Below are 26,475 nucleotides of genomic sequence, written 5' to 3'. Positions count from 1 at the left end.
CAGGGCCGGAGAGGCAGGGAGAGGCAGGGAGAGGCGCTTGGCTGTGCTGGGCCGCGTGGCCCCCCCCTCCCCTGAGTGGGGGGGGGCGCCGGCCAGGCCATTCCCGGCGCGCGGCTGCGCTGGGGGGGGGGCTCACGCCAATATTCTGAATTCTTTATCAGACATTTCCATGACTTCCATGGAACTGTGTGCAGATGAAGAGGAGTTATCCTTTTCCCTTGGAGGAGAGGTATTTTCCTGCTTCCCCATATTTCTTATGGTGCTGCAGCGATTTCTAGTCATCTCTTGGATGGTCAATTTCGTCCCAAACTTGGAAGTTCAATCTGAGGGTCGAGGAGTGTGTAGAAAAGGAAACAGAGAGAGGGAAACAAAAGCAACAACAGAAAAAAAAGAGACAACAAACAAAAAAAGAGAAAAAAATGAAGAGAAAAACTTTTAAATAAAACTGAAAAAAAAAGAAAAATTAATATTCAAAAAATTTTTTAAAAAACCCACAAATTAGAAAACCGCGCGGCACGACATGGCTAGATCGCAGGAGCCATGGAGCTGGTTCTTGAAGAAGGGCTGTTCTGTTCCCTTCCGCCTCTCCTGGGTGGGGAGTGGGAGAGGGCTGCCAGTACAACTGGGGCATCTCAGGCTGCTGCTTTTCTTTCTAGCACAAGACAGAGCTGGTTCTGGGGCTAGGGTGATGCGAGCCTGCAGGGAATTTGGGGGACCCTAGATGTGGAACTGAGGAGGTACAGACAGGATGTGGGGCTCACTCATCTCTTTTCCACCCCACTAGTTCTCCATGGTAAGGGTCTGGGCCAGAGTTCTCTGCCCGACAACCTCTGGCTGAGAGGAGGCTTGAACGTGGAAGAAGGACCAGCCTTTGGAGGTGTTAAAGTGTAAGACTAGGTTTGAGACTGTCTAGGTTAACCTCTTTTCTTTTCTTTTCTTTTTTCTTAAAGTTTATTTGATAATTCCAAGTGACATAGAAAGAGACACAGAGACACAGAGACAGGCTACTCCCAATAGAGTCTTCACACTGCAAAACACCCAAGCCTCAGGGAGCCCCAGATCAAGGGCACGTGCTCACTCAGCGTGTTTGGGGAGGTCTGCAGATGCCTTAATCACCTGGGGCCAGGCACAGACAACCTGGGACCACCCCATAGTCCAGGGCCCATAACAATTACTCAGACTCTGTAATCTTAAACATGGCTGGTTTTTAAACCTTGTTTTGCCCTTTGTTTCCAGTGAAAAACCACAAAAAAGCCTCCCACCCAAGGCTCCTCCCGCCCTCTGCCTCCTGGCCGACCCTGGCCTTCACATGTGGCCCTGCGTGCCATGGAGCGCTTCCCATTTCAAGGGATCTGTGAGTAGAAGCTGCCTCCTTTGTGCCAGGTCCTTGCCATGGCTGTGTGTCTGACCATGCTTGATCATAACAGATCCTGAGTATATTTTTAACCATGTCCTTAACTCACTTCTCTGGTTCCCAAAGATTTCCAATGGATTCTAGCATGTAACAGAGGGCCGACCTGCACTTCGCTGAGTGCCCAGTCACAGTTGTTCACATGCACAAGAGAGGAAGAGAGAGAGGAGAGAAAGCACCCCTCAATGGGGCATGGTCACACTGCCGTCCTTCCTCTGCCCTCCTGCCCATCAGGGTTTTGGGCACCCATGCACAGGTACCTGGAGTGTTTTTTAAGCTGCCAGGTACAGAGCTCAGACCACAGTCCTGCAGGATCTAGCTCCTTAACCACTGTAGTGCGGCCAGCCCGTGAACTTGTGGCTGCTACTGATGTGGCAAATGTATCCTTTTCCTGTGAGGAGGGAAGGTCAGAAGTACTTTGCATCTGCTTGAGAAGGACAGCAGTACACTCACAGCCAACCTGCATTAGGACAGCTCAGACGTTCTCTACACTCCACTATAGTAAAAGGGACTTAGATTAACCATAGAACTTCATTCTGATTTGTTTTATTGATGATGGAAGGCAGGGAGAAGCGAGTACTCTGGGTATCCTAGGACACACATCTTAGCACCAGAAAGAGTGAGAAAAACACTGTGATGTTTTGGGGCTATTCCATGGATCCTATGGACTGGGGTAATGGTTCTGTTTTATATCTAAAACTTCAAGCAAGAAAGCACGGTGTTTTGTGAGACTCTGAAATTTGGCACCAGCACACTCCACCCTTGAGAAGACTGCTCTGACTCATTCAGTGGGTGACTTTGAAATCTGCCAACGTTGAGTAGGGCCCAGGGCAAGAAAGGCCTCTCCAGGGCTCAGGCAGGGGTAAAAGTAGCCCTGCCATGTGGGCCACCAGACCTGGTCGATTCCGTGGTGCTGGAAGTCTCTGTGGATGATAAGGATGCCATGTGACATCTCTGGCAAACCCCCATAGGAGAGCTCTATTGTCAATCCCTAGGGCCCAGGAGAAGGGTATGTGCTGCAGAGCGGGACTCACCACTCAGCGAGGAGCCCTCAGCTTGCTGCTATGAGACCGATGAAGTGCCTAGCCAGCCTTACAGTTCAGGCCACGCATTCCCCAGCTCATGACGGTGGCTGCAGTCACAGCCCCCAGTGTTCTGTGCCCCCTTAGCTCTCACACCAGTGGCCTGCCTCAGCCTGCGAGGAATAGATGTGGACCTCAACTGGGAGTGGTGGTGGATGCAGAAAGAACAGATCAACAGACACACAAATAGAGAACAGTGAGGACTGGTCTGTCTGGGCCTCTCTGATGGAGATCACTATAGCACTGAGCCATTCCCAGATTTATGCTTTTCTTTTCCTTGGAGAAGTTTTTGCTATAGGGTGCATGCACTCACCAGAAAGACAGAGACAGAGAGACAGAAAGCGAGAGATCACCCCCCAGGGGGGATGACCACGCGGCAATTCCTTCTCCTTCATTCTCCTCTCAGGATCTTGGGCATGCATGCACACGCGCCCGGCGTGAGTTTAAGCCGCCAGGTCCAGGACTCGAACTGCGGTTGGCTACATGGGAGTCCAGCAACCAGCCAACTACTGGTCCCCCAGGTTTATTCTTTTATAGAGCAATGGAGGAGGGAGACAGAACAGAGAGCCAGGGGTTTTCTATTGTCAACAGCAGCTGTGGAGCACCTTGTGTCCCGAGGTTCTAAAGGAGTCTCTCCTGGCCTCCCCTGACTGACACTCAGCTTCCTTTCATTCACACTCCCTGCAGTGCAACGGTAGTTCACGTCTTTGTTAGGGCTTTTGCTTGCCCTGAAGCATCAGCACAGAGACCTTATCTGCTTTAAAGGTCACTAGTTAATATATACCAAGTGTCTGCATTCTATGACCGAAACTGATTGACTAAAGGTTGTACAAACACAAGAGATGGGTGTGAATGTCACATGTGGCATGTGTGGAGGAGTGGGGCCTAGGGAAGGACATTTGGAGGAGGGATACAGAGGCAGAGCATTGACGGGACGGGGAGGTGTGGTGTTATCTTTTGAAGATATTTTGATCAACTGGACTCGGGAGAAATGTTCACATATTGAAATGTTCACTTCGTAAGCTAAACAATGTCCTTGAATGTATATAAAAATGAATAAATAAAATAAAATAAATAAATTAAAAAAAAGAGAAAGGTCACTAGGCCTTGTCCATATCCGGCCGCTCCCTGCATCTCCCCCTTTTTCTTTTTCTAATTGGAGTCCTTGGAGCTGAGGAGCTGCTGTGTGGAGTTCTTCCTGGGTGGTTCTGAAGACTGTGTAGCCAATATGTTCATCACGGCCAACAGCCATGGAGAAGCCGTAGTCAGCACTCTGGCCTCTTACTGGTTGCTCTGCTTTCCTGGTCAGACGGTTCATCTGTCCCCATGTAGGGGGTTGGGTCAACTGTTTTCTTCACTTTCTTGGGTACTTTGTTCAGACTTGGTCCTGCACCCTCTTCTGTATCCATTTCAGTGACTTACCCTCTGGGTCTTCCAGGGTTCAATGGCCTCACAAGTCGAGCTGGAACCCACACTGGTTTCAGCAATGATTCTGGAAAATACAAACACTCCCTCGACCCTGCGCTAACACGGGGTCGGATCCTTTCCGTTCTCCTTAACCGAGATCTTTTCATTTTGTATATTGAGGTTTAACTTTTTCTATCCCTTGGTAATGAATTTCCACAACTGTGAGGTCCTCTGATGTGGGATTCAGAAAATGTAAAGTATATAAGGGAGAGGTGAGGAGTTACAGGGGTTACCCTGTCCCCCCCTTTTCCTTTTTCTAATTGTTTTTTTTAAACACTGGTTGGCCCTTGCTGCTATTGCTTGACCTTGAGAATTGTAAGGTATGCCCGTAGTAAGAAGAACATGGACGTGTCATGTGCAAGCTGGGCCATTGTCCATTTTTATATATCTGTTTTCCCATTACTGCTATTGCTGCAAGACAATGTGCGATGACATGTTTGGTCACTTCTGTCAAACGGGAAGCAAAAATGAAACCTATTGAGTAGGTACCAACAGTGACATGTAAGTAACTTTGTCACCCAAAAGGGGCAGGATAGGTTACATCCATTTGCCAAATGTGATTGGAGGCTCAACCTCTGGGGTTAACTCCCATAGAAAGAGAAGAAAGGGAAGGAAGGCGAGTTAGCCGTTGGACAGTAGTGTTCTTCTCTTGATGAGAAGTCTGAGTACTCTATCATTTTGTTGTCTACATTTTGAAATGTCAGCATACGGGACCATCTTTCCCAAACCCTGAAATGGTAGAAGACCCTAGTTCAGCATCATTCGAGCCATGGATGAAGGACTAAATAAATACAACCCCATTTTTTGAAGTACATCTGGCCCCCATCAGTTCAAAGTCATGTCAGACAAAACTTAGGGTTGAAACCGTCTGTATGACCCTCCTCATCTGTCCAAGTAAGAATAACAGAACTCTTTGTTGGTGAATTAACATATTCTAGCCCTCCAGTGTAAAGTTAGTAAATTCACGGGGCCAGTTTTTGGGCCAGTGTTTTTGGGCTATTACTGAAACATCAGCACCAGTATCTAAAAGTCCCTTGTGAGGTTAGATAGACACGGGCCGAGTTTCTCAGAGAGGCTGAGGAAGGTAGGCCTGGTCTGAGGATCCAAATCTTCGTGGTCCTCTAGGCTCTGTGCTCAATACTTGTCCTTTTAAGACTGCAGGCAACAGCACAAGTTGTGCCACATGGTCAGATTCAAGAAGTTAAATCATTTTAGAGGGCAAAGCTTGATTTTACCTGAATAATCTGCATTTATTATCCCTGGCATTACTATTAATCCTTGTAATGGCATACTGTTCCTTCCCCAAATTAATCTTACCATACCTTGTGGCAAATGTGCATAAACCCCAGTAGAAATCACCTGTGGACCCATACTAGGTGCTGTACCCATCTGGAGGTGGGATGAGGTCCTGTCCTGCACTACCTGAGGTTGTCCGATAGAGATCTCTGATTGTTGGTGGCCAGCAAATATCCTCTATCTAAATCTGTGGTTGGCTGATGTCGAAAGAGATGCCACAGTTGCCCCTATTATTTGGTGAGGCCAGGGCTGGCCCTCTTCCTATTTCCCAGGGGTGGAAGAGGCTTTTCATCTCTATCTGCTCTGAACCTGCATTCATTAGCCCAATGCCCACTTGTCTGGCACCAGGGGCATGTTCTGGCACTTGCCCTGGGCTCCTTTTTATTTTAGAAGTAGAGATCCCCAGTTGTTTGGGCACATGATGGTGAAGGAAAGTGTCCCGTCCTGCACCAATTAAACCAGTTATCTCTTAACATGCTTTGGATTATTTTCTTTCTTTCTTTTTTAAAAATAATTACTTTAACTTTATTTATTTATTTTAATTTGACCAGAGACATACAAGAGTGAGAGAGAGAGGAAGAGAAAAAAAGTGAGGAAGCGAGCCACTAGGTTCAAGACTCAAACCATGGTTGGTCACGTGGGAGCCCAGCATCCTTAACCATCGTGTCATGTGCTGGCCCCTTGGATTATTTTCTTTAAAGTGGAAGCCAGAACCATACCCTGAATTTGCAAGACCCCATTACCCTGACATAGTTTAAGGTAATCAGTTATTTTACCCTTTATCCGATACGGGCTAATGGCGACCCTACAGGGAGCGTTAGCATTTTCAGAAGCCAATTGTTTTAACAAAAATTGTCCTGCTTCCAGGTTGGAAATCACCCTCCCTATGGCTTGTGCCAAACATGATACAAAATCTTAGTCGGGCTCACTGGGCCCCTGCTGGATACTGGACAAGTTGCTTGACCTGATTTTCTTGGAAGTCTCCTCAAGATCTCAAACAGATTATATTAATTTTCTGATACGCTTGTAGGGAGTATCCAGGCTGATCGACAGTATCAGAGAAGCTGCCCATCCCTGTCAAAACTTCAAACGTGATGGGAACTCCCTGTTGTTGGTTTCGATTTGCCTGTTCTTGGACTTCTTCAAACCAATCCGCTGTCCATAAAAGATGATCACCTCCAGCCAAGCATGCCTTGCCTAACACCTGCCAATCATTTGGCAGAAATGCTGGCTGAGTAGCTGTTTCTAACAGAGCCGTTATATACAGTGCCACAGAACCAGACTGCGTGCAAGCCGTTTTTAATTCTTTTAGAATTTTAAAGGACATGAGGTCATGCTGGTGTATTTTTGTTCCGGGTTATTAGGATCTGGACTCTCCATGATGATATGTTCGTTTCAATCCTGAGACGTCTTCCCTGGTCTCCACTGCACCACGTAGTGCTCTCTGAAGGGGGGTCAAGTGCAGAGGGGACCTTCCTCTCCTTATGTATCCTTCCCTGCCGGGAGGCTCTAGAAGAAGAGCAGTAAACATTTCTGGGGGGTCAGGGCACAGAGCCAAGGGGACGTGTCCCCCCGCCCCTTGTCTTTTCTCAACTTAGTTCTGTCAGGAACCACAAGCTCCAGTCTACTCAGATCTGGGAGATTGTCATCTTCACTATCCATGGCTGCTTTGCTAACTTCCATTTCAGGACAATTCCCGGCTCATCAGGCAGCAAGGAAGTATATCTCTCCAATGTATCTTTTAATTGAGCTACTGAGCAACCTCCTGGATCTTCCGCAGGGTCTCACCTCAAACATTCCTTAATTAAATTCCACAAGGAAAAAGCAGAAAATAGGGATCCTGCCTGGTCTCTCTGTAGCATATCACTCCCCAATTTATTCTCTGATTTTGTCCCAGGTTTGTTAATTTAATGTTCCCTGTTCTGGGAACCAGAGGTATGCTTCCTGCACGAAGTCAAAGAATTGATGGAACTGCTTGATACCAACTTTGTCACCCCTAGATGTTAACATACAAAACAACTTTTGGACATATATATATATATATATATATATATATATATATATAATGTCTTTAGACAACGTCGTCCCCATGTTTTCCACCCAACTCTAATGCACTCCTCGTCTTTCAATCCCAGGCCTGAACTCAGGAGTGTCCACTTGCCTTATCCTTTGTAGTTCTGCCGTACTCAGTTCCTTGTTCATTTATTTGCCCCAGGTTAGGCGCCACTTGCCTCTTCCCATGAGGTGTGGATACAGACCTTGAGTGGGAGCAGTAGTGGATACAAAAAAAAACAAAAAACAAAAACCACAGACAGACACACAAGTAGAAAAAAGCGGGGATTGGGTTGTCCAGGCGTCTCTGATGGAGATCACTGTGGCACTGAGCCACCCCAGGTTCATTCTTTAATTAAGCAATGGGGAAGGGAGAAACAGAAGGGAGAGCCAGGTCTGTTCTTTTCTTTTCTTTTCTTTTTTTTTGAGGTTTTTGCTATAGGGCGCGTGCGCTCACCAGACAGACAGAGAGAGACAGCGAGAAATCACCCCCCCCCTCTTTTTTCTTTCTTTTTTTTGGGGGTGGGGGAGGTTTTTGCCATAGGGCGCGTGCACTAGCCAGACAGACAGAGAGAGACAGAGAGACAGAAAGTGAGAAATCACCCCCCAGGGGGGGTGGCCACGCCGCAATCCCTTCGCCTCCATTCTCCTCTCGGGATCTTGGGCATGCACGCACATGCGCCCGGAGTGAGTTTAAGTCACTGGGTCCAGGACGTAAACCGTGGTCGACTACGTGGGAGTCCAGTGACATAGCCATTACGCTAACTGCTGGTCCCGAGAGCCAGGTATTTTCTATGGTTGACTGCAGCTGCGGAGCATCTTGTGTCCCGTGGTTCTAAACAAGTCTCTCCTGGCCTTCTCTGGCTGACACTCAGCTCCCTTTAATTTACACTGCCCTGTGGTGCAACAGTAGATCATGTGCTTGCTAGAGCTTTCGCTTGCCCCGCACCATCAGCCCACAGACCATATCTGCTTCAAAGAGACCTTTCCAGATCTGATCGCTCCCTACAGTGGCCTTGTAGGGAGTCGCCTGCAATCCCTGAGAGAGGAGGACACAGCCAATATGGCTGCTGAGTGGTGAACTTGAGACTGGGATTTCCTTTGTGCAAAATTCAAAAACAACCAGGCCTTTCCTCTGAGCACTGAAGAAAAACAAGGGGATGATTACTGCCAAAAATCTAGATATCTGTTAACTCTGAGAGTAGGCAAGGGACAGAAATGATGTCAGAGAGGCACAGGGGCCTTCAAAAGTCTTAATAATGTTCAATTTTTAAGTCCAGATGGTGAGCACATATGTTTATGTTCAGTCTTTAAACTGAAGGTTGTCTACATACTTTTGTGCATGTGAAATATTTTATTTGCAAGACTTTTTTGAGGTTCTGGTGATGAGATGAAGGGGGCTCTATGGTTCAGGGTCAGAAGTTCCATCTTCTCCAGTTCTAGGGGCTGTGTGAGACCCGCAGTTCCCCATGCCCACTGGAACCCAGAGTCTTGATACAGGATGGGAGAATGCTGAGCTGTGCTGTGTAAAACCCTTTAGGTTCTTTAGGTCCAGAACTCTAAGATTGAAGATCCGCCCTAAGACATGAAATAAAAAAACATGAAAGACTTTGGAGTGGGCAGGTCGCTAGGCAGCAACTCCATTTGGAAGAGATCAGGTATTACTTTTACTGCTAGAGGTGGTAATGAGTTTTTAGCAGTGGGAGTTCTGTCATGGTATCTATATTCTTTGAATTCCTGGGCTTCCTCCTGCATTTGTGCATGTCTCTTGTAGAGGAAGAATTTGAGGAATTTGATTGCCTAATTGTGTGTGCCCAGTGTGGACCTTGATATGAGCATGGATGAACCCCTAGTGGGTCATAAATTAATTGGGCATAAAACATCTTGTTGGGTCCTTTTGTATTTATGAGGAGTAATATGAGGGAAATTAACAAATGTCTCTATGTGTCTTTCATGTACTAAAGAGCAAAATGAGATCTGTCTCCCCTTCCCGGATCTGGGAGTTGGGAAAGATGAAGGAGTCTCTGCAGAGGGGCTGGCTGCAACTTCTGACGAGCTGTGACTGATGTCACAGGTGTCCTTCTGCTATTTTCTTAGGGCTGCCCACCCATTTCTAGCTAACTGCCTATCACAATCTCTTGGCAGGTGTATGAGCATGCGTGCCCCACAGGGTCTCACTGGGCATGGGGAGTTGGGGATTCTCATGCCTCTGTCTCCACACGAGGAGCCCTCAGAGGCCAGTTCACCCAGAGCACAGCACTGAGCATGCCCAGTAGTAGGGGCAGTTTCAGGAAGACCAGGAGCAGGAAGTGGATGCTGCTGAGCAGGGACCTGTGGGAACACAGTGATAGTGAGTTGCCTCCTGGGCCCAGGTCTTCCCAGCTGTCCCTGTGCCAATATCCTGGCACAATAACACACAGGGCAAGCTCAGGACCTCAGCAGGATAGCCCCTTGGAGGGCACAGTCAAGCTGTTGTTCAAATCCCAACCCCAGTGGCTTGAAAAGCACAACAGATGTGTGTGCACATATGCCAAACCCTGATGGGATGGAGAGCTGGAGGGTAAAGGACTGCGATGTGATCACCCTCATTGGAGGGTGCTTTCTCTCCCTCTCGGGTAAGTGCACACACCCTATGACCAAAAAAATCTAATTTAACTGGGCATCTGTGTCTCATCCAGCAGCCCTCCCAGAAGTTTGCCAGATGAAACACAACCACAGGCCAGGCCAGGGCGAAGGCTGCAGGACCCAGTTCTGCTCACCTGCTGGTGTGAGTCCCTGGTGGGCTGCTGACGGTCTTCTCAGTAGTTGCGAGTGTGAACTCCAGAGTGGTTGTCCTTACTGTGGGTAAATTTGTTGTAGTTAAATACACAAAGTAGAACACAGGTCACTCTTTGTGGATGGCTCAACTCTACATATTCAGGAGCTTCTCTCTCTCTCTCTTTTATTAAAGAGATTTTTTCTATAGGACATGTGGGCTCACTGGAGAAACAGAGAAAGACAGAGAGACAGCAGGAAATCACTCCTCCATGCTGCAGTCCCTTCTCCTCCATTCTCTTCTTGTGATTTTTGGCATGCACGCACACATGCCCTGCCTGAGTTTCAAGCTGCTGGGTCCGGGATTCAGACCACAGTCAGCCATGTGGGAGTCCAGCACCATAACCATGACACCGTCTGCTGGTCCCAAGGAGCTTCTCTTTTGGCAACCAAAACTACCTGGTTAGCATCTAAAACATTATATTAATTCTTTTCTAAACAAAAACTATTGAACGCCATATGAGAAATTCTGAGAAGCAAACTAAGAAGCAATGTATATACATAGCCCTCCTGACCTAATCACCTCCCAAAGGCTCCTCTTTCTAATGTCATCACCTCAGTGATTAGAACTCAACCTATGGGAACAGTCTGGTGGCAAGGTGGTTACAGAGCTAGACTCACATGGTCGACCCTGGTTTGAGTCCTGGACTTAACGGCTTGTTTCTCTCTCTCTTTCTCACACGCATGTCCTATAGAAAAATTAAAATAATAATAATAATAAATATAATTAAATAAATAATTCCTTAAAAAAAACAAAGAACCCAACCTGTGAATTTGGGAGGGACACGAGCATTTAGACTATAGCACCCACAAATTATGATGCACTGTATTTTTATTTCACCCAATTCAAAATATTTTATAAATTTCCTTTTTACTTTTGCTTTGTCCTATGGGTATTTAGAACTGACTTGTTAGATTTTTAAATATTTGGGAATTTTCTAAAAACTTGTTTATTATTTATTTATTTATTTATTTATTTATTTATTTCTAGTTTAATTCCATTGTGATCAGAGAATGTACTTTATATGACTTGAGTCCTTTTAAATTTATTAAGAGAGGTTTTATGGCCTATCTTGTAAAGTTCCTCTTACACTATACAAAAGCATGTATAGTCTGCTGCTGTTAGGCCAATAAATGTCATTCAGAGAAATCTGGTTGATAGTGTTGCTTAAGTCCACTATATCCTTACTAATTTTCTATTTGCTTTGTCAATCATTGAACAAGTATTAAAATATCTGGTATTATTGTGTATTTGTCCCTTTTTCCTGGTAGTTCTAGCAGTTTTTGTTTCATGTGTTTTGAAGCTCTGTGATGAGATATTTAAAGAGTTAAGATTGTTGTGTCTTCTTGATAAATCGACCTCTGTATGTTTATGAAATAACCTTTTTATCACTAGCAAAAGAGTCTTTCTTCGTCTGATAATAATATAGTCATTCCATATTTCTTTCTTTTTAAAAAATAATTATTTGATTTAACTTTATTTATTTGTTTGTTTGTTTTCATTTGAACAGTGAGGGACAGAGAGAGAGAGAGAGAGGGAAAATGAGAAAGCAAGCTACCAGGTCTGGAACTCCAACAGCGGTTGGCCATGAGGGAGCCCAGTGCCCTTAACCACCATGCCACCTGCTGATCCCCCAGATTTCTTTTGATTATTTTTAGCATGGTATATCTTTCTCCATATTTTTACTTTTAAATAAACTTTGGACAAAAGTAGTCACGTGTTTTTTAAAATATAATTTTGTTATTCACAAATGATGAATTCCATCCCATAGCTTACTTCTGTCTCCTGAATTTAATGTACATGGATGGTGTTGTCACGTGTTTCTGTTTTTGCTGCACAGCAACATATGGATTAAATATTCTCTTTGCGATATCATGCAAAAACTAACTAAATCAAGTGTATTTCTTTGGCTGGGTAATGTCATGATGGTAGAGTAACTGGACTCACATGGAAGTAGTCCTGGGTTAATGTCCAGGAGCTTCCCTGGCACACCAGATGTGTACTGCATGCCTGTGATCTGGGCCAGCATAAACTGGATGTGGATCATGGAGTAAGAACATTTCTGGTGGAGACCGTCTTTCTCTCCCATTGTCTCTCTCATGGAGGAAATAAGTAAACTTTAAAAAATAGTAAAGTGGGACAAGCAGTTGGCGCAATGGTTACATCACTGACCTCCCATGTGGTTGACCACAGTTCGAGTCCTTGACCTGGAGACTTAAACTCACGCTGGGCATGTGGGCATGCATGCCTAAAATCCCTAGACAAGAATGGAGGAGAAGGGATCGCAGCATGACCATCTCCCCTGGGGTGGGGTGGGGGGTTGTTCTCTGGTTTTCTGTCTCTCTCTGTCTCTCCAACAAGCATACGTGTCCTATAGAAAAATCTCTTTAAAAATAAATAAAATAAATAATAAAGTGTAGAGAGCAGCTAATCTTAATAAACATGGTAACTTTAAAGCATACATAGAAATGTGATTTTTATGGACAGTTTATTTGTGAAGCTATGACACCATCAACGTGTAAAAACACTAGCTGGGTTCAAAATTACAGAACAGTATCAGTTTAAAGAAAATCACGTGTTAATTAAAAAATGGCCTCCAAAAGATTAGAAAAAACTTACATAGAACTATATGGCTACTATATGAACAGAATCCTAACCTGCTTCCTGGCTTTAAGTCTTAAGTGAAGTTATCTGAACATTTTTTGATTTTGATTTATTAAAGCTAAGACTGCCTTTCTTGAAATTAAAAACATATTTTTTAAAAAGAACTATATGGCACCAGGTATCTTTATATCTTTAGCTGATTAACATTTAAAAACAACTGGCTTTATATTTTACTTTTTCTTATTTTATTTTTTGTCTTCTAAAAGAATAAACCTGGGACCAGTTTGGAGCCATGCTTACCTTCCCATCCCCGCTTTTCTATACTTAAATGTGTTTATGTGTTTATTTTTATGCTTATTCTCTAATCCACACCCCCTCTCCTCAGTCAGGCATGTATTCATTTAGCTGTTCAAGACACGGCAATAAGGTACATTTCTTATAGGTCGTATATAAATACATCTTAAAAAAAAAAACTCTTATAATCTCTGCCTTTTAATTGGTGTGTTTAAATGTTTATATTTAATATAATTACTGATTTGGTTAGGTTTCTATAATCTCACAATTCATTTCTAACTTATTCTATCTATTTTTTGTTCATTTTTTCTTTCTGCTTTCTTTTGAATTTATTGAGTTTTTGTTTTTGTTTTTAAGATTTGGGTCATAGGGTGCTTGTGCTTGCCAGAGAGAAAGATAGAAAGACACAGAGAGAGGGAAAGTGAGAAATCACCTCCTAGGGGGAATGGCCATGCTACCGTCTCTTCTCCATTCTCCTCTTGGGCTTTTGGGTACACGTGCATACACATCTGGCATGATTTTCAAGCCACCTTGGGCTTGAAAGTCTGGGACTCCAACAGCAGTCAAACATGTGAGAGTCCAGAGCTTTAACTACCATGCCACCTGCTGTCTCCAAATTTATCGAGGTTATTTTAAATGAGTCTTTTATCTCCTTTATTGATTTAGTAGCTATTACTCTTTGTTTTGTTATATTAGTGGCTGATTAAGGACTTAATAAACATTTTTCATTAATAACAATCAATATCCAAGTATATTATACCATTTCATGTTAGTATGAGAACCTTTTAATAGTATACATTCACTTCCCCCCTTCAGTCTTTATGCCATATATGTTTCGTCTTTTACTCATTCATATACTAAAAATTATACAGATGCATTGTAGCTTTTGTCCAATAATTATCTTTTAAAAGAAATGTAAATTTAAAAATCTTCTATACATAAATAATTACTATTTCTGATATTTTTTATGTCTACTACATTTCCTCTGGTATTATTTTTCTTCTGCCTTAATGGCTTCCTTGTCGTTCTTTTTTTAATATTATTTTCAATTGACAAATCATAATTGTACATATTTTCAGGGTATAATCTGATATTTTGATGTGTGTATACAATGTAGAATTATTAGATCAAGATAATTAGTATATCTATCACCTCATTTACTAATTATTTTATCATGATGGGACATTTGTTTTTTTTGAGAGATTTTCGCTATAGGGCGCTTGCACTCGCCAGACAGACAGAGAGAGAGATAGAGACAGAAAGCGAGAAATCACCCCCCAGGGGGGATGGTCACGCCGCAATCCCTTCTCCTCCAATCTCCTCTCGGGATCTTGGGCACGCATGCACACACGCCCGGCGTGAGATTCAAGCCTCCGGGTCCGGGACACAAACCGCAGTCAACTACGTGGGAGTCCAGCGACATAGCCATTATGCTAACTGCTGGTTCCCATGATGGGACATTTTAAATTTACTTTCTTAGCAATTTTGAAATGTTCATCATTATTAATGAGAACTATTAACTATAGTCCCTGTGTAATAGATCACGGAAACTTAATTCTGCTCTCTAACTAAACCTTTGTACACTTTGAATAGCCTCTCCATGTTCCCTACCCCATCCTTCTTCCAACCTCTGATAAATACCATTCTACTCTGTACTTCTATGGGTTTGACATTTTTATTTTTTTTTTTGAGTTTGACATTTTTAGATTCTATGTATAAATGAAATCATGTGGCATTTGTCTTACTGAATCTGCCTTAGCATAATTTCTCTTAGCATAATTGCTCACTGACTTTCTTTAACTTTCTTTTGTAGTATGGAGTATAGATCTTCTGAAAATCTTTCTTTTTTCAAAGTTTGTATGTTGAAAAAATGTCTCTATTTTACCTTAGCTTATGAAAAAAATTTTAGTGGATCTAAAATCTTGAATTGGAACCAGCTCATGACCTGGTGTTTAAGGTGACTAGATCTCACATGGCCAACCATGTGGCTCAAGTCCTGGACCCAGTGACTTAAAAACATGCTAGGTGCATGTGTGTGTATGCCCATAATCCCAAAAGGAGGGAGAAACAGAGAAGGGATTGTGCCATGACGGTGCATAATGGAAGATGCCCTCCCACTCCCCACACTCTCTCTAACTCTGGTGAGTGCACATGCCCTCTGGCAAATTAAAAAAAAAATTTCAAGTTGATAGGTTTTATTTTTTTTTCTTTTAATTCTAAAGATGTCCCACTGTCTTCTCTTGTGCCTCGTTTCCTATAAGAAATCTGCAGTAATCCTTCTCTTTGTTCCTCTACACATAATGGACTACGTCTCTGGACGCTCTTAAGATTTTCTCTCCAACACTGGTTTTGAGCAATTTAATTATAATGTATTTTGGTATAGATTTCTCCGGATTTCTTGTACTTGATATTCATTAAATATAGAATTGTGGGAAGATAGTGTTTATCAGGTTTTACAATTTCTTTAGACAGTGTTTCTGTCCTTCTTCCTTTTCGGGGACTCCAATTTCACGCCTATTAGGTTGATTGAAGCTGAACTACAGCTCACTGACGTTCTGATCATTTTAAAATTCTTTTTGTCTCTGTGTTTCATTTTGGATACTACTGCTCTCTTCAAATTCACTTATTTTTTATTCTGTAATATTTAATATGCCACTGACCTCATCAAGTGTGTTTTTCATCTCAGGTAATTACAGTTTGCAGCTTTAAAAGTCTGAACTTGGGGACCTGCAGATGGTGTAATGGTTACATTGCTAGACTCCCACATAGTTGATCGTGGTTCAAATGCTACCTGCGTGGCTTAAAACTCATACTGGGTGCATGTGCTTGCATGCTCAAAATTCCAAGAGGAGAAGGGATTGTGGTGTGGCCATCCCCCCTTGGGGATGGTTTATCTCTTGCTTCTCTGCCTCTCTTTGCTCCTCCAGTGAGCATACATGCCCCATACCAAAAATCTCTCCAAAAAGAAAAAATAAGTTTGAATTTTTTTATTAATTTTTTCAATTTTTTATATACATTCAATCACATTGTTTAGCTTACAATGTGAACATTTCAATATGTGAACATTTCTCCCCAGTCCTGTTGATCAAAATATCTTCAACAGATAACACCACGCCTCCCCATCCCGTCAATGCTCTACCTCCGTATCCCTCCTCCAAATGTCCTTCCTTAGGCCCCACTCCTCCACACATACCTTATATGTGCCATGACTCCACTTAATTTTTTGAACATATGGGATGTAATTGTCATAACTTTTGATTTTCTTTTCTACTGATTTTAACATTTGTGTGAGTTTGGGGTTGATTCAATTCATTGATCATAATTGATTAATTATTCCTTCATCATGAGTTTCTCTTTTAAGATATGCTTGGAAGAGTTATTTCTTTTCTTTGTTCTTTTGTTTTGTTTTGTTTTTGTTTTTGCTATTGTATGTACGTGCTCACTAGAGACAGACAGAGAGAGTGAGCAAGAGAAAGAGAGGGAAATTGAGAGATCGTCCCTTCCCCCAAAGGGGAACGTCCATGCTACAATCCCTTTCCCTCTATTCTCGTATTTGGATTTTGAGCATGCATGCGTGCATGCCTGGCATGATTTTCGAGCCACCGGGTCCAGAACTCAAACCATGCAGTCATCCATGTAGACTCCAGCTCCTTAACCACCATGCCATCCATTACTTATAAGCTTTTAAGGCCATATTAAGACAACATTTAGTGTAGAACTAATTATTTCCCACTACTGAGGCCAAACATTAATGCACAACCTGCCCTAAGCTCCATGAGTTATGCATTTGCAGGTCTGGCTGATGGGCACAGGCACAATCCCGGCCCAGCAGGAGAACTAGGCACTGCTCTAGTCTCTCTGGGTGTGTCTGGCCGACCGACCCTGGGTAGTCCTCTTACATAGGAGCTGATGAGCACGTTCTTCATCTCTCGCCCCTCCACAGACCGCCGGGACTACCACTCTTCTGACTCTTTCCTCTCTGGTCCTTTGTCCTGTGAACTCTGAACAGCTTTGTCTTCCCGGATTCTAACTACTGTTTCCCCAGAACTGGAATTCTGCCAAGAGCCAATTGAGTTCCCCATCTCTGTATCTCAATCTGGAAATTCTCCGGCAGTATGCCAGGCTCACCTTTTTTTGTCTATAAGGTTGTTGGAAAAGTCATGTCATATTTTTCTATGCAAAAATGTGTCACAACGTTCCTGAAAACCCAATACTTTCTCTAATGGATCACTGTTAATTGTTGCCCAATGCCTAATGCCTTGAAACCCCTAATTTCACATATTTTCTCTATTTTATTTATTATCATTCAAGACAGGAGATAAATTTGGTCCCTATGATTCTACTTGGCCTAAATCAGAAGAGCCATAGTTTCCCTTAATGTGTAAAAAGTCTTTTATCTTCTCAAAAGTAAATACATGCAAGACAGACATGCAGCTGAGGGTGTGTGCAGGGAGGAGAGGGAATTCTTGCCTAAGTCCCCTCCTGCTCCATGGAGACAGGACTGGACTAGGGGGTGGGCGTCCTAGGAAGCCCTGCAGGGCTCATGCTGCTGCCTGGCCTCTGTGTGCATCCCTCCCCATAGATCAGCTGACGTTACCAAGGAGTTCCCAGTAAGTCTCAGAGGCGGTCAGAGGGATGAGGCGAAGGTGCGTGGATACAGTGGAATGTGTTCCTCCTTTTGCTAGTAAAACTTTCACAGGTACAGGTTTATGGTTCCTCACCTCTCACCCCTAGCCAGGACCTCCTTGAATATGTCAGATAGGAATTTTTGATATTCTTTACTGGAATTCCGTGCCCAGGTAGTCCTCCATATCTGATGAGTGAAGGAATTAAAGTTCATTTCCCCACTTTGTCCCCAGTGTCCATAACAATAGAGAGGTAAGACATTTGTGGACACAGATATGGTTTATTACCTGGTGATGAGGACGTGTATAGTATTCTCAACCGTACTGGTCTGGGGTGTATATCATGCTGGGTAAAGTCTCTTTACAATTTAAATGTTGTACAGTGATCGAATGTATAAATAATAATAGTAAATAATAAATAAGAGAAAAAAATAAAGTTCATTTTCCCTTCAAAGGTCTCAAAGTGGATCACACAGGCCCAGTGATAACCAAGGGCCCACTGCAGTGGGACCGTCAGGCTTGTACAGCTCCCAGGAGGGCTGAGCTCTGCTACCAGTGACCGGGAGGGGTCGTTGGATTTTTCAAGCCCGACTTGTCCAGTTTGCTGATTCTGGCAATGAAAGACAGAGGCGCTAGGACAGTGTCTTTGTTCAGATGTCACACACACATACACACACACACACACACACACACACACACACACACACACAGTAACCCTCAGGCAGAGCTTAGAAGACTTCATTGCTAGGAGGAAGGTGGGGCAGGGGAAGGGAGTCTAAAACCTCTGTTGGTTTCCAACAAGAAATCTGCCATCATCCTTATCTTTGCTCCTCTGTACATAATGTGTCATGTGTCTGGATCCTCTTAAGATTTTCTCTCATTCACTGCCTTTGAGGGATTTCATTATGATTTTTTTTGAGAGAGATTTTTGGCAATAGGGTATGTGTACTTGCCAGAGAGACACAGAAAGCAAGAAATCACCCTCTAGAAAGAATGGCCATGCCACAGTCTCTTCTCCTCCAGTCTTCTTTTGGGATTTTGGGCATGCAAGACATGCACCCAGCGTGAGTTTCAAGGTGTCCGTTCCAGGACTCAAATCACAGTCAGCTATGTGGGAGTTCAGCAACGTAACTGCTACATCTGCTGACCTCTTCATTGGAATGTATTTTGGTATATGTTTCTTCAGGTTTCTTATATTTGAGGTTTATTCAAGCTTAAAAAATTTTTTTACTGTATTTTCCTTAAATAATTTGCTGTTCCTCTCCCTATTCAGGAACTCCATTTTCAGCACAGAGGTCACATGGTGCACAAAGGACCAATCTTACCTGGGTCAATGGTCACCTCAACTGGGAACCTGTGATCAGCTCCAATTCTCTCAATCCCGCACCAGTAAGTATCAGCATCACCTCTCCTGAGCTTCTCCATGGTCACCGTGATGATGCGGTTTTCCTGATCATCCCTGATGGACACACGGTCCTTCTTCACCTCCTGCTCAGATCCAGTGGTTATGACGAGGATCTTGCAGCTGTTCCAATCAGCTCCTTGGCACCACCACTTTCTGTAGGTCTCCCACCCGCTGTCATAGCGACACCGCACACTCAGTGAGTCCCTCTCCATGCCGCTCACTCTGGCTGGACCGATGATTGGATAGGCGGTGGAGCTGCCTGGAAAACACGAATCCATGTGCCTGTCTCCATCCCACCCGAGGGCAGGGCCACGGCTTCCTGCACTGGGAACAGCTCCCAAATCCAGGGCCCCCTAACAGCCAAGGAAGAAACCACCTTCCACATGACAGACCTTTTCTCCTTCAAAACCCACTGGGTCAAAGCTGGCAGGAAAGTCCCAAAGGAGCACAATTAGACCACCAAGAAATAAACACAACCCTGAGCAATCTTTGCTTCCTATAAGTCACCCCGTAGCCTCCCTTTGACTGAAATGATCCATATATTTCAAGGGATGTCCTCTGCAGCTACCTGGCATTTCCTGGTCTGATGGGAAAGAACTAAAAGAAAACCCATTTCCACTGGGGACTGATGGCTGCCTTGACCCTTACTACCACTGACCCTTACTATCAGTGGCCTTCAGGAGCCTGGCTGGAGCAGCCATATTCCATGCTACAAGAGCCTGCCCTATGGTTCCATGGTTCTGCAGGAAACACCCTGGATGAAGGCCTTGGAAGTCAGACAAAATGCCCACATCAGCTGGTCCCTCTGTGCCAAGGAATCCACATCACACAGATCCCATTTTTTATGACACACCAACTATTGTACAAATTGTAGTAAATTCCAGTCCCCAAATTTCTAGTATGAGCTTTTACTTTTTCTTTCTTCTTTTCTCTTTACCAGAGACAGGGAGACAGAGAAGAAAAGTGAGAAATATCTCCACCTACCACCAGAGAGGATGGCCATATCACAATCCCTTCTCCTCCATTCTCCTCTCTAGATTTTGGGCACGCACGGACATATGTCCAGTATGATTTTCAATCTACTGGGTCCAGGACTGGAGCAATGTTACACCCAGCCATGTTACACCCAGCACCTTAACCTCCATACCACCTGCTGGCCCCAATAAGAGCTAACTTCAAGACAAAAGCACATAAAGTTTTAATATCAACAAAGTGGCATCCATTCTGTGCCTGTTGTCCTTAACACTCTCACACACCTAACAGAGATGCTGCCAGCCAGAGTGAAAGATAGGAACTGACGTGCCTCAGTAGTGACTCTTTTCAGCAGACTGCACATCATGCACGTCAGTAGCATGCCTCAGTAGCTCCAGGTCATCATAGTCGGTGTGATATTCTTCCTTGTAGAAACTCAGAGCAATGGAATGACCTTAAATTCCACAAATCCTCTAAATCCATCTGACCTAGAGGGAGACCCTTCACAGACATGGTGGTTCTGGAGGTTTACATACTGACAACAAATGGGTGCTGTGGTTGTCGCAGCATGCAACTGAGACAGGTGCAGAAGCACCTCGGACCACTAAGATGAGCCTTGGGAGCACTTCATGTTGTGGGAGGTCAGGCCTAGAGACACTTGAGTTCATGGTGAAGAAGACAGGCTGTCCAGGAGGGCTTGGGTTGAATCCTGACTCTACCACTCACAAACACTGTGAATTTTGGCAAACGAACCTCTTTGTGCCTTTGTTATTATTACTATTACCCCTGGAAAAACGAAACTTCAGACTGCATCAAAATGTCTTGCAAAACCTGAACTCAAAGAGGTGAGAGTTGGAGACACACATAGCCGGTGAGTTTCACCACCAACAGAGTTGCATGACCAGGAGCAGAGTTAGGTTGCACACTCAATCTGCCTTTCATGACATCTGAAGGGAACTAAGCAAACCAAACACACCCCTTTCAGAAGATGAGCTTTTAAGGTCTCATTTCATAGCCAAGAAAAACGCCTACATCACAAAGCAAACTTACCATATTAAATTTTTACCAGGTAAATATTTCAAGTATAAAAATATTGGGCAGAACTAAAAATATATCTAAAAAATTTTTCTACAGAAAATAAAATTTCAGATTGGAAGGGAAAATTGCCTTACAAAACCTGATCTGATCACAGACAATAGGAAGAATATATAAACCCATTATATTTTAGCAAAAATGACAACACTACATTCAAAACTTGTATGATACAGCCAAAGATGTATTTGAAAGCAGATACTTGGAAGAAAGTTTGGCAGTTCCCTGAAACATTATAAATAGAGTTACCATATGAGCCAGCCATTATTTCCCGGGTGTACATGTCCAAGAAAATGGAAAGAATATCGTTATATAAAAACAGTAACGTGAGGCCAACAGGTGAGATGGAGGTTAAGGTACTGGATTCCCACATGGCCAGCTGTGTGGTTTTAGTCCCAGGTCCAGCACCTTGAGAATCACACTGTGTATGTGTATGTGCCTAAAATCCCAAGAGGAGAATAGAGGAAAAGGGATTGTGGACGGCCATCCCCTCAGGGGAAGACATGATTTTTCTCTCTCTCCCTCTCTGTCTCTGTTTCTCTACCTCTCTCTGGCAAGCACCTGTGCCCTATATCAAAAAGTAAAACAGAAAAAAAATTAAAAACCAAAAGAAAACTCATGAACATGAAGTTTACAGCTGTACTGGTGCAATAACCAAAAATCAGAACAACCCCTCAACAGCTAACTGGAAGGACACATTATATTCACAGTATATCCATTTTAGAACACTTCGTCAGCCATAAAAAGAAATTCCGATACAGGGTCCGTTACCAGTGCACCTTGAACACACTGTGCTGAGTCAGAGAAGCCAGATGCAGAGGTCACATGCAATGTAAGTCTATTCGTATGACATTTTCAGAACAGGCACTCCACAGAGACAGGGAAGTAGACTGGTGGAGGCCGGGGATGGGGGTGGAGGGAGAGTGACTGCTGCAGGGTGAAGGACTTCTTTTGGAGGCAATGATAATATTCTGGAATAAGATAAAGGTGGTAGTTGTACAATTGTAAGTGTACCAAGGTCCACTGATTTACACATTTTCCCCCAAAGTGCAGAACACTCACGTTTTATTGAAAAATGAGAAAGTACAGAACACCAGATTCTCATTTTAAAATAAAATGACAGCGTCTTCTAGAATTTCCCTAGTACTGCTCCTTTTTTTTTTTTTTGAGAGAGTTTTTTGCTATAGGGCGCGTGCACTCGCCAGAAAGACATAGAGAGACAGAGAGACAGAAAGCAAGAAATCACCCCCCAGGGGGGATGGCCACACCGCAATCCCTTCTCCTCCATTCTCCTCTCGGGATCTTGGGCACGCAAGCACATGCGCCCAGAGTGAGTTTAAGCCACCGGGTCTGGGATTCGAACCGAGGTTGACTACATGGGAGTCCAGCAACATGGCCATTATGCTAACTGCTGGTCCCAATTCTTGTCACTATTATAAAACAAAACCACATTCCACAAACCCACCTTAGTTTTCTAAATTTTATATTTGTACCTTTATAAGAATGAACAGCAGTTTCTTCTTAACTGGTTAACATTGTAAGAACTGGGCTTACTTGCTTCATATTAAAACAAAAACCACACACACCCTTACTCAAACTCAGAAAATATACATCATTCATTAAAGTTCTCCTGCTTTAGATAATTTTTTTTTCACACATTAGCACAGTAAGCCAGTGTTTGATCCACGCTGCAAAACTGTTCAAAATGAAAAGACCTGCTAGTTCTCCAGGGCGATCTGAAGGCAAAAGCAAAAAAGGCTTATGCTGCAAGAGAAAAGACAGAAAGCAGAGGCATTGGGACTGTGGAGACAGCTCCCATGGATGAGCGTTACGAGCATGAGGATGAAGACAAAATTTTGTACTAACACTTGCAAGAAGATCACAGTCCAAAAAGAAGCATTACCATCCATTTCCTGCAGAAGTAATTATGTTAGCTAACTTGGCTCCTGAAGCACGTTCTGTTTGGGTTTTAATGAACAGAGCCGCAGCCCTCTTCTTCATTAGCTGGTAGAATCCGTGCCTTGCTTTGGGCTCTTCCTTCCTCCTTGTCGTTGTATAGACCTTTGACGAGAGGCCTTCTCAGCAATCCTATAGATGATCATCTTGGTGTGTGTTGGGTCCTTCTTTGGAAAACTGTCATCTCCCTGTCCTCCCTAAGACTGGGACTAACTCCAAACTCCAGGCGGCCCCTTCATGTCTTTCAGTTGTATAAAAACAAATATTTCAGCATAACATTTCTTTAAGGCTACACACTTTACAAATGGGTGTCATTACACAAGGACCTCAAGGCAGTTTTCAAGCAGCATGAATCAAACACTTGCACATTTCAACAGAATACAGTTTAATCATCTCTCAGCCTGAGATTAAGAAACTATTAGCTGGTTTCCATACTGGCTTGAAATTTGAATAATTACACTGTGTAGACATTAAATATGTTGTTGAACTACTCAACATTAAAGCTTTTCCTGACTATCCACAAAGACAGAGTGAAAGCAGGGCCAACAGACAAGCAAAGGAACAGTCCAATGAACAGACTTGTGACTCCTACACCGTCTGTCACGGGAGGGACTTCAGCATGGGGCTCAGAAGTGCCTGGAAGCTGGTTTCTACAAATTCACCCCTACTGGCCTGTTGTCTAGCCGATACAGCTCATCCTTAGTCTTAACGAAGGAATGTTTCTCCCATAGGTAACTTGCAAGTTAACCTCTCGGTCAAAGTTAATTAAGTTGTAAACATTACTTAATAACTAGGTTTATTGATTATGCAAAAGAAACCAATGATCAACAGTAGCACAAGGCAAAAGCATCTTTTTTTTTTTTTGAGAGGTTTTCACTATAGGGCGTGTGCGCTCGCCAGACAGACAGAGAGAGACAGAGAGACAGAAAGTGAGAAATCACCTCCCAGGGGAGATGGCCACGCTGCAATCCCTTCTCCTCCATTCTCCCCTTGGGATCTTGGGCACGCACGCACACGTACCCGGCGTGAGTTTTAAGCCACTGGGTCCGGGACGCGAACCACAGTCGACTACGTGGGAGTCCAGCGACATAGCCATTACGCTAACTGCTGGTTCCCCCAAGGCAAAAGCATCTTAAGTAAACCTTTTCTTTGTATTTTCATTGCATTTTCAGAAGCAAAGAGGAGAGAAACGGTGTCATTGCCTATGGAATCGATACAGCTATATTCAATTGACGACTAATAGCCAAGTTTCAGGGCCTCTGTTAAATGTCTAGCAATAGACTTACGCATGCTAGCTTCCTTCCTCCTCCCCTATCATACACAGCCATCGCTGTAAAGCAGCTCATATCTGCAAACTCTACTCTGTAGCTCAACTGCCGGGGTACAGCTGCGGTAGAACAGTCCTGTCTTGATCATTTTTTTAGCCCAAGAAAATATCCTGCACATGTCTGGCTGGTTTAGACAATGTGACATATGATTTAAGCCAACCTTACACACATAGCTTCTACATTCGCCTCTGAAAATACTTTAATCTAAGAAATATTTAAGAAGCCCCCTAGAAAACTGTTTTTCCCTTGAGACAGGCTTCCTTGGCAAAAAGCTGAATTCAATAAATAGCTACCCAAAATGAGAGTCCCACCCCAAATCGCAGGTAGAGACATTTCATTAAATTTTCAGGTCCCTGGACGATGCCAGTAGGCTCAAGACTGAATGTAGAAACCTTCTAAAATTTGACGTTCGCATAGAAACTGGTTCCCAGAGTTCCCACTCTGTGTTAGCAGCTGTCTCCAGGTTATTATAAAGAGGCAGCCCTGCCTGCTGAGGATCCCAGAGCAGTTCAGATCTCCGAGCGAAGGCAGTGCCAGCAGCTATGTGCTTGGTCCGGCTCTCTCCTGGGCGGTTCTCAGCATTAGATGGCAGCTTTGGCTTATCAGAAAGTTCGGGCAGAGGTTTCTAGACCACAAGTTCCGTGGAAGGACAGCTCTAGACTCAACCATTTTCTTTGTAAAAACGTCATCAAGTTCCCTCTTCAAACTTGTCTTCATGGTATTGGGAAGGACAAGACTGTGGAGAAGGTTAATGTGTCTGTCAGCTTCAGCTGCTTCATCTCCATCAATTATCCCGTGTTCAATCTCCTGACGCCTTCTTCTGGTAACTTCCCACTGTGGTTCCTCAGCTGTTTGATGATCTATTTCTTCACTGGTAACATCTAACATGCCAGGTACAGACAGGCCACCAGGGCATGGACTCACTCCATGACCTTCTACATCCCGGTGTGCACAAAGAATCCCCTCCTTAGGGCCAGCACAGAGATACGCTTCAGTTAGTCTTTTCTTTCTTACCGGGCAGTCATCATTGTCCTCCTCTCTCCTGTGTTTTTTTCTGTTCTACTTATACATTCAATCGCTAGACATCATTTATATTGTAAAGAGATTTTACTCAGCATGGTACACATCGCAGCCCAGTTGAGAATACTACACACATCCTCACCAACAGATAGCAAACCATATCTGATTCCCACAAATATCTTATCACTCCTTACTTTCCCCCTAATTTCCTTTCCTGCACTCTTCCCCTCCCACACTCTCCTTCCACTTTTTCTCTAGTGTCCATAACAATTTTTAATGCTTTGGGAACCAGCAGTTAGCGTAATGGCTAACCACGTAATCGACCGCGGTTCGCGTCCCGGACCTGGTGGCTTAAAACTCACGCCAGGAGCATGTGCATGCATGCCCAAGATCCCGAGAGGAGAATGGAGGAGAAGGGATTGTGGCATGACCATCCCCCCTGGGAGGTGATTCCTCACTTTCTGTCTCTATGTTTCTCTCTGTCTGTCTGGCGAGCGCACGAACCCTATAGCATCTCTCCAAAAAAAAATTTTTTTAATGCTTTTATGTACTCCAGTCTTTCGGTCTCTACCAATAGAATGTGGATGGTTGGTATATGTTAAGTGTAGACATACAATGTCTCTCTTTCATAGTCTGACTTTCACTGAACAACAAATCTTTCACATTTGTTCACTTTCTATCAAATTCCAGGGCCTTGTTTTTTTTTTTTTTTTTGGCTGAATAATATTCCATGGAGTATATGTGCCACATTTTTTCAATCCATTCATCTGTTTGTGGACATTTGGGTTGGCTCTATGTCTTAGCAATCATGAATAGTGCCGCAATAAATATAGTTGTGCAAGCGCTTTTCCAACTGAGCGTTCACCTGTCCTTTGTGTATATACTCAGGAGTGGAATTGCTGGATCATATGGTAGTTCTATTTGAAGGTCTTTGAGGAACCTCCACGTTGTTCTCCACAGTGGCTGAACCAATTTACATTCCCACCAACAATGTAGGAGTGTTCCCCTTTCACCACATCCCCACTAGCACTTATCTTTTTTTTTTTTTTTAATCTT

General features: G+C 43.7%; 2 protein-coding genes and 1 pseudogene across 2 annotated transcripts in view; all 3 read right to left on the bottom strand.

Moving 5' to 3' along the window:
• The window catches only part of LOC102480789 (CMRF35-like molecule 6), a 51,060-nt gene that overhangs the window by 10,557 nt on the left and 14,028 nt on the right, over positions 1–26,475 (bottom strand). The window lies entirely within an intron of this gene.
• The window catches only part of LOC114007339 (CMRF35-like molecule 4), a 21,054-nt gene continuing 3,239 nt past the window's right edge, over positions 8,661–26,475 (bottom strand). Inside the window, exons 2-4 of the mRNA XM_027770804.1 lie at positions 18,972–19,310; positions 10,068–10,146; positions 8,661–9,639 (exon numbers count right to left, since the gene is read on the bottom strand). Coding sequence (XP_027626605.1) covers positions 9,510–9,639; positions 10,068–10,146; positions 18,972–19,310 — 548 coding nt within the window. The 3' untranslated portion in view covers positions 8,661–9,509. The remainder of the gene's footprint in view (positions 9,640–10,067; positions 10,147–18,971; positions 19,311–26,475) is intronic.
• Positions 24,737–26,475, bottom strand: part of LOC102489320 (coiled-coil domain-containing protein 117 pseudogene) — a 4,062-nt pseudogene continuing 2,323 nt past the window's right edge.

Source organism: Tupaia chinensis, unplaced genomic scaffold (assembly GCF_000334495.1).
Source record: "Tupaia chinensis unplaced genomic scaffold, TupChi_1.0 Scaffold000159_1, whole genome shotgun sequence".
NCBI classification, from domain to species: Eukaryota; Metazoa; Chordata; class Mammalia; order Scandentia; family Tupaiidae; genus Tupaia; species Tupaia belangeri.
Note: the sequence above shows the minus strand (reverse complement) of the source record. Positions and strands in the feature narration are given on the sequence as shown.